The sequence below is a fragment of the Castor canadensis genome, chromosome 14 (assembly GCF_047511655.1).
Source record: "Castor canadensis chromosome 14, mCasCan1.hap1v2, whole genome shotgun sequence".
Taxonomy (NCBI): Eukaryota; Metazoa; Chordata; class Mammalia; order Rodentia; family Castoridae; genus Castor; species Castor canadensis.
Window position 1 is genome coordinate 24075793 of NC_133399.1, and position 9314 is coordinate 24085106.

At 36.6% G+C, this 9314-nt stretch overlaps 1 protein-coding gene across 1 annotated transcript; it reads left to right on the forward strand.

Annotated features, from left to right (window-relative positions):
- Positions 1–295: 295 nt before the first annotated feature.
- Positions 296–1351, forward strand: LOC141416181 (olfactory receptor 7E178-like). Its single transcript, XM_074053277.1, is given in 1 exon segment — positions 296–1351. A coding segment is annotated over 1 exon segment (1056 nt).
- Positions 1352–9314: the final 7963 nt, after the last annotated feature.

Below are 9314 nucleotides of genomic sequence, written 5' to 3' on the forward strand. Positions count from 1 at the left end.
AACAGGCTACACTGATTACTTCAGTGTACCTAAAATTTATGCACATAGAAGGAGATGAATAACACAGAAGCCAATAATGAAATTCTTAGTTATAAAATATTTTATTAGGATATACTCATTATACAGTGGGGATTCTTAGTGACAGTTCTGATTAGGTTTATATTGTACATTGGTTAGACCATCCCCATCCTTGCTCCCTTTTGACCAGCTCCCCAACCCACTTGAAGCAATTGCAAAAGGTTTCTTTGTTCTATTTCATATAAGTATATGAAGTCTAGGGCTGAGTTTGCCATAAATGAGAAGTATTCCTAGAGAGCATACAATTGGAATTGTAGATAAATACTCCTGTATACTTGGAGTCAAACTTTATACAGAGGACAAGATACACATTGCTTTCTTTTTCAAAAGGTGCCCAAGCAATGTAACACTACAAAATCTAACAGTTGTCACAGAATTCCATCTCATGCCACTCTCAGAGGATCAAGAGCAACAGACTGTACTTTTTGGACTGTTCCTATCCATGTACCTGTTAACAGTATTTGGGAACCTGCTCATCATCCTGGCTGTCAGTTTGGAGTCCCATTTCCACACTCCCATGTACTTCCTCCTTTTAAACCTATCCTTGGATGATATCTGCTTCATCTCCACCATGGTCCCAAAGTTAATTGTGAATGTGCAGGCTCACGGCAGAGTCATCTCCTATGTGGGATGTTTGACACAAATGTCACTTTACATCATTTTTGGAAACATGGATGCTATGCTTCTGGCTGTGATGGCCTATGACCGTTTTGTGGCCATTTGTCACCCTCTGCATTACTCAGTCATCATGAACCCTCGCCTCTGTGTCTTCTTAGTGTTCATGTCTTTATTGGTTAGCCTTTTGGACTCCCAGGTGCACGATATCATTGTTTTACAATTTAACCACTTCAAAGCTGTGGAAATTTCTAATTTCTTCTGTGACCCTTCCAAACTTCTTAATCTTGCCTGCTCTGACAATTCCAAAAATAATATAGTCATGTATTTTGTTGTTACCATCATGGGATTTCTGCCTGTATCTGGGATCTTTTTCTCTTATTACAAAATACTTTCCTCCATTCTGAAGGTCAAATCAATAGGAGGGAGGTATAAGGCCTTCTCCACATGTGGGTCTCACCTGACAATAGTTTGTTTGTTTTATGGAACAGGGCTTGGAGTGTAACTTAGATCAGCTGTACTACATTCTCCCATAAATGGTGCCCTGGCATCAGTGATGTGCACAGTTGTTACCCCTATGCTGAATCCATTCATCTACAGCTTGAGGAACAGGGACATTAAAAGGACACTGAGGAAGATTCTCAGGAGTATATTCTGATCTAAGGAACTGTGACAGCTATTTGAAATGTAGATTACAAAAAAGGAGTAAAAGTAAAATTCTACACATAGAAATTCTGTTTCCTTGTTCACATTATTTTGTACATTGTATTTTAATGATATTGCACAATAACCCTGGTGGTTGTGAGATTTGGGGAAAAGTTGAATTGAGAGTTTTGAAAATGAGTGTGAATTTCAAGCTTGGAAATGAAAAGTTTCTGGGGATGGATGGTGCTGATGGCTGAGCAACAATGTAAATGTAATTTATACTTCATAACATTCACCATGGAAAGAATAAAATGGCAAGTTCTTATATATAGTTTACCACAATAAACAAGTTAAGTAAAATGCAGATGCATTTATTACTAGTCCGTAAACAGAATGATATCCCAGAGTATCCTGCTGAAGTAGGAAATGAGACGATAAATTTTAGGGAATATTGTGTTTCTCTTCTTTATCTTTTTCTAATAATATTGTGAAATTCTTAGAGCTTGGAATAACATGAGCCAAGTTCACTAGTTATGAGCATTGGGCCTCAACAAAATATAATCAATAATCAACATGTACTGTAAATCTGCGTGTTTCTTGTTCCCATCCAGTGGGCCTCACATGTGGGTTTGCTTCTCCAATGGCTGTCTGAATCAGGCCTGTCAAACAGACAGTCAAAACATGACTCTGTTACTAATAACAGTTCTGAGGACCAAGACTGAGCAGTCATTTGTCACTTAGTATGGGAGTTGCTTTGGATCTGAATCTTTTGTCATGGATTAATAAAAAAGTAACTTAACTCAGTAAAATAAGAGCGAGACATTGGATGGATGACATATGTCCCTAAAATCTAACATTTCCATCAGAATTTCCTTTCCTAGAACTATCAGCATTTCCAAACATGCAATTCATACAGTTTGGGCTGATCTTCTCCTGGTCACAGTGCATGGGAACCTGCTCATTATCCTGGCCATCAGCTCTGACTCCCACCTCTACATTCTCATATACTCATTTCTCTCCAATCAGTTCTGGACTGACTTCTAATTCATCTTGACCACAGTTTATTATAAATACCTAAACTCATAGTAGGGTCATCTCGTATGTGGGTCACCTGAGAGGGATATCTGTTTTTATCATTTTTGAACATATGGCTCATAAACATCTGTTACCTCCTGCATTACCCAGACAGTATGAACACCCGTGTATTCTTCTTAATTCTGGTGGTTTTTCTGAAGAGGTCTTTTTTCTTTAATCCTTGATGCAAAATTGGAATGTCTTATATTTTCCTACTTTGAGGATTGTTACTTTTTTCTGAAACTCCTAACAGCAGTTAGAATGTATAAATCTTTCTGTACTTGTTGTTCTTTACATTTTTTGTGTGTATGGATAATATGCTCTCACTGTGATTACCTATAACTGGTTTGTAGCTAATTCTTATCTCATGCATTAACTAGTCATCATGAATCTTACCATGTATCTTCTTCATCCTGGTGGATCCTTAATATAACCTCTTGGACTCCTTCTTCAGAATTTCAATGCCCTCAAATTTGCTTTCTTTTAAGATGTGTAAACTGCTTATTTCTTCACTGCTGTGCCTAGGTATAAGTATTACATGTTCCAAATGTTACTATGAAAACTGGATATCCACATGTAGAAGACTGAAACTAGTCTGTGTCTCTCACCCCGTACCAATATCAACTTGAAGTGGATCAAAGACTTTATGATTTGGACTGAAATTTTGAAACAACTACAGGAAGTAGTACACAATACATTGGACTACAAAGGCATAGGCAACACCTACCTAAATAGAGTGCCAGTGGCTCAGTAACTAAGAGAAAAATTAACAAATGGGATATCATCAAACTAAAAGATTTCTGCACAGCAAAAGAAGCAGTCAATAGATTCAAGAGACTGCCCAGATGTTGGGAAAACATCTTTGCTAGCTCTTTATCTGGAAAGGGACTAATATCCAGAATCTACAGGAAACTCAAACTCCCAAAGAATCAATATCTCAATGAAGAAATGAGCACACAAATTGAATAAGGGATTTTCAAAGAGGTACAAATGGCCAATAAATTCATGACAAAATGTTCAACTTCCCTGCCTATAAAAGAAATGTAATCCAAAACTACACAAATATTTCATCTCATTCCAGTTGGAGTGTTCATCTTCAAGGGTAAAAACAACAACAAATACTGGCAAAGTGCAACGAAACAGGAACCCTTATACACTGTTGGTGGATATGCAAATCAATACAACCCTTATTGAAAGCAGTATGGGGATTCTTTAAAAAGCTAAAATAGAACTACCATTTGGTCCAGTAGTACTATTCTTGGGCATAAAACTGAAGGAATGTAAGTCAGGATACAATAGAGACACTTGTATACCAACGTTTATCCCTGCACTGTTCATAATAGCCAAGATATGGAAACAACCCAGACACCCTACAACTGATAATGGATCAAGAGAATGTGGTGTATATACCTACATATATACATATATACACAATGAAGTTTTACTAAGCCATAAGGAAGAATGACACAATGTGATTTGAAGGTAAATGGATGTAATTTGAGTACTGTGTGTTAAGTGAAATAAGCCATATTCAGAAAGACATCTTCTAGGTGGAAGATATATCCAAATAATACACACATACAAAAAAACTGACATGATAATATACAAGCTTATATGTACAACATATTTGTAATAGTTAAGCTATTCTATGGAACTCAGGGGATGAGGGAAAAGAAAAGAGAACAAAAGAGCAAAAACACATAATGTTTGTGCAGATAAAGGATAAAATAATATGTATCGAAAGCTGTTGCATAATGGGGAGTCAGAGGGAGGAGATAAGGGGGAGTAATGGAAAGAGTTGAAGTGACAAAAATAAAGTATGCTAACGGTGGGGATACATGGAGAAACCCCTTTGAACAGTAAATTTGGAATTGATAACAAAAGACAGGACTATAAAATAAGTACAGTGTGTGGTCAGGTACTTGTGTCTGGGGTGAGGGTGAATAGAGTATATTATGGTGAGACAATATGGTTGATGGGCTTCATGTACACATGAAATAGAACACGAAACATCTTGCAATTGCTTTAAGTGGGGTGGTGAGGGCACGCATGGTGAGATAGTGGTGATGATCTAAGCAATATACAATATAAGTCTAATTGGAATTCTCTCAATGAATCCCCCTTATACAAGGAATAATAAAAATGAGAAAACACATTGCCTGTTCTGAAACATTCAATTTACTTGTTGCCATCTCTTGATGTTTTCCTGTGTCAAGAATCTCTTTTCAATATAAAATAGTTTCTTTCATTCTTATGAAACTACATGTGGTGGGTATCATTCAATGGAAAAATTTCCATCAAAAGCATCTTTTCCTCATTATCATATCTAATCTAACAGTTGGTATAACCAAGTAAGTTGTTTTGCTTTCCTTACATAATTTTAAAGGAAAAAATTTGGTTCCTATACAGTATTCCCTAACCACTCTGGAAGTACTTTAAAAGGAATGATGAGGACAAGGAGGAAGCTGACATCATTCCTCACATCATGATTTGTATTTGAGTGTCAGAATCTGAATTACGTGTTGCCCATTTTATGTTATATAAAAAGCAGAAGAGAATTTTATGTAACTTCTATCACATTAGGTTAAAAAAAGAGAGAAATGACGTCTCATTTGGTGTATCTGTGCAGGGACACAGTGGGCCCTACCAGAAGAATCCAGGCAATTTGTATACTTAATTTAAAAAAAGGAGAAATAATATCTCTTGAGTCAGCCTAAGTGTCCATCAACTGATAAGTGGATAAGGACACAATGTAGAATTATTCAGACATAAAGAAAATGAAGTTATGTCATTTGCAGGAAAATGAATGAGACTGGATATCATCATGTCAAGTAAAATAAGCCAGACATAGAAAGGCAAATGTCACTTGTTCTTATATGTGGAATATAGACAAACATAGCATGAGTATAAAACAATACACTTCGAGGAAGATAAGCACTAAAGGTATAGAAGACAAAAGAAGAGTATGATGGGTTGTGGTTGTCATACAAGCATTTTGTATGCATATATGAAAAGCGGAATAATGAAACACATCCAAATTATTTATATAGAGTGGAGGAGGAAAAGAAAGAGCACTAGAGAGGATGAATTCAATAAAGGGATTGAATGCATGGAAATAACACAATACCGCTTTGTACAATTAACATATAATAATAAATAAACTTTGGTTCTCATTGTTCAGTTCTTCCCCTAAGTTTTGAAACTGTGAGTTCAGCAACACCACATTGTTAGAGAAAGGGACAATGGGCCCCAGTGATGTGCACTGTGGTAAACTTTATCCAGAATCCTTTCATGGACATCTGAGGACCTGAAACATTAAAAACACCATGTGGAGTCTTTAAAACCAACATAGCAATCTCAATATCTCTGAAATCTACATGGAATGTAGTTATGCCTCCTTGTAGATTGCTGCTTTTAATCTTCATGATTTTTAGTAGGAGAATAGTCATCACCTGCTTCTTAGAAGGATAAATGTGAAGGGGTTTTTTTTGTCCTTTTTCATTTATTATTCATATGTAAATACAAGGCTTGGTTCATTTCTCCCCCCTGCCCCCACCCCCTCCCTTACAACCGACTCCACCCCCTCCATCTCCCCCCCCACTGCCTCAATACCCAGCAGAAACTATTTTGCCCTTATTTCTAATTTTGTTGTAGAGAGAGTATAAGCAATAACAGGAAGGAACAAGGGGTTTTGCTGGTTGAGATAAGGATAGCTATACAGGGCGTTGACTCACATTGATTTCCTGTGCGTGGGTGTTACCTTCTAGGTTAATGCTTTTTGATCTAACCTTTTCTCTAGTTCCTGGTCCTTTTCCTATTGGCCTCAGTTGCTTTTAAGGTATCTGCTTTAGTTTCTCTGCGTTAAGGGCAACAAATGCTAGCTAACTTTTTAGGTGTCTTACCTATCCTCACCTCTCCTTTGTGTGCTCTCGCTTTTATCATGTGCTCATAGTCTGATCCCATTGTTGTGTTTGCCCTTGATCTAATGTCCACATATGAGGGAGAACATACGATTTTTGGTCTTTTAGGCCAGGGTAACCTCACTCAGAATGATGTTCTCCAATTCCTTCCATTTACCAGCGAATGATAACATTTTGTTCTTCTTCATGGCTGCATAAAACTCCATTGTGTATAGATACCACATTTTCTTAAGCCATTCATCAGTGGTGGGGCATCTTAGCTGTTTCCATAACTTGGCTATTGTGAATAGTGCCACAATAAACATGGGTGTGCAGGTGCCTCTGGAGTAACCTGTGTCACAGTCTTTTGGGTATATCCCCAAGAGTAGTATTGCTGGATCAAATGGTAGATCGATGTCTAGCTTTTTAAGTAGCCTCCAAATTTTTTCCAGAGTGGTTGTACTAGTCTACATTCCCACCAACAGTGTAAGAGGGCTCCTTTTTCCCCACATCCTCGCCAACACCTGTTGTTGGTGGTGTTGCTGATGATGGCTATTCTAACAGGGGTGAGGTGGAATCTTAGTGTGGTTTTAATTTACATTTCCTTTATTGCTAGAGATGGTGAGCATTTTTTCATGTGTTTTCTGGCCATTTGAATTTCTTCTTTTGAGGAAGTTCTGTTTAGTTCACTTGCCCATTTCTTTATTGGTTCATTAGTTTTGGGAGAATTTAGTTTTTTAAGTTCCCTATATATTCTGGTTATCAGTTCTTTGTCTGATGTATAGTTGACAAATATTTTCTCCCACTCTGTGGGTGTTCTCTTCAGTTTAGAGACCATTTCTTTTGATGAACAGAAGCTTTTTAGCTTTGTGAGGTCCCATTTATCTATGCTATCTCTTAGTTGCTGTGCTGCTGGGGTTTCGTTGAGAAAGTTCTTACCTATACCTACTAACTCCAGAGTATTTCCTACTCCTTCCTGTATCAACTTAAGAGTTTGGGGTCTGATATTAAGATCCTTGATCCATTTTGAGTTAATCTTGGTATAGGATGATATACATGGATCTAGTTTTACTTTTTTGCACACTGCTAACCAGTTTTCCCAGCAGTTTTTGTTGAAGAGACTGCTATTTCTCCATCGTATATTTTTAGCTCCTTTGTCAAAGACAAGTTGGTTATAGTTGTATGGCTTCATATCTGGGTCCTCTATTCTGTTCCACTGGTCTTCATGTCTGTTTTTGTGCCAGTACCATGCTGTTTTTATTGTTATTGCTTTGTAATATAGTTTGAAGTCAGGTATTGTGATACCTCCAGCATTGTTCTTTTGACTGAGTATTGCCTTGGCTATTCATTGCCCTTGTGTTTCCACATAAATTTAACAGTAGATTTTTCAATCTCTTTAATGAATGTCACTGGAATTTTTTTGGGAATTGCATTAAACATGTAGATTACTTTTGGGAGTATAGACATTTTTACTATGTTGATTCTACCAATCCATGAGCATGGGAGATCTCTCCACTTTCTATAGTCTTCCTCAATCTCTTTCTTCAGAAGTGTATAGTTTTCCTTGTAGAGGTCTTTCACATCTTTTTTAGGTTTACACCTAGGTATTTGATTTTTTTTGAGGCTATTGTAAATGGAATTGTTTTCATACATTCTTTTTCTGTTTGCTCATTGTTAGTGTATAGAAATGCTAATGATTTTTCTATGTTGATTTTATATCCAGCTACCTTGCTGTAGCTATTGATGATGTCTAGAAGCTTCTGAGTAGAGTTTTTTGGGTCTTTAAGGTATAGGATCATGTTATCTGCAAATAGGGATATTTTGACAGTTTCTTTACCTATTTGTATTCCTTTTATTCCTTCTTCTTGCCTAATTGCTCTGGCTAGGAATTCCAGTACTATGTTAAATAGGAGTGGAGATAGTGGGCATCCTTGTCTGCTTCCTGATTTTAGAGGGAATGGTTTCAGTTTTTCTCTGTTAAGTATAATGCTGGCTGTAGGTTTGTCATATATAGCTTTCATAATGTTGAGGTACTTTCCTTCTATTCCTAGTTTTCTTAGAGCTTTTATCATGAAATGATGTTGGATCTTATTAAAGGCTTTTTCTGCATCTATTGAGATGATCAAGTGGTGTTTGTCTTTGCTTCTGTTGACGTAGTTTACTACGTTTATTGATTTTCGTATGTTGAACCACCCCTGCATCCCTGGGATGAAGCCTACTTGGTCGTAGTGAATAATCTTTTTGATGTGTTGCTGAATTCGGTTTGCCATTATTTTGTTGAGGATTTATGCAACAATGTTCATTAAGGAGATTGGCCTGTAGTTCTCCTTTTTGGAGATGTCTTTGCCTGGTTTTGGGATAAGTGTAATACTGGCTTCATAAAATATGTTTGTCAGTTTTCCTTCCCTTTCTATTTCGTGGAACAGTTTAAGGAGTGTTGGTATCAGTTCTTCTTTAAAGGTCTGATAGAATTCAGCAGAGAATCCATCAGGTCCTGGACTTTTCTTTTTAGGGAGACTCTTGATTGCTGCTTCAATTTCATTTTGTGTTATAGGTCTATTCAGGTGATTAATTTCTTCTTGGTTCAGTTTTGGATGATCATATGTATCTAGAAATCTGTCCATTTCTTTTAGATTTTCAAATTTATTTGAATATAGGATCTCAAAGTAGTCTCTGATGATTTCCTGGACTTCCATGGTGTTTGTTGTTATCTCCCCTTTTGCATTCCTGATTCTACTACTTTGGGTTTTTTCTCTCCTCATTTTAGTCAGGTTTGCCAGGGTTCTATCGATCTTGTTTATTTTTTCAAAGAATCAACTTTTTGTTTCATTAATTCTTTGTATGGTTTTTTTGGTTTCTATTTCGTTTATTTCAGCTCATACTTTTAATATTTCTCTCCTTCTGTTTGTTTTGGGATTTGCTTGTTCTTCTTTTTCTAGGAGTTTGAGATGTATCATTAGGTCATTGATTTGGGATCTTTCAATCTTTTTAATATATGCACTC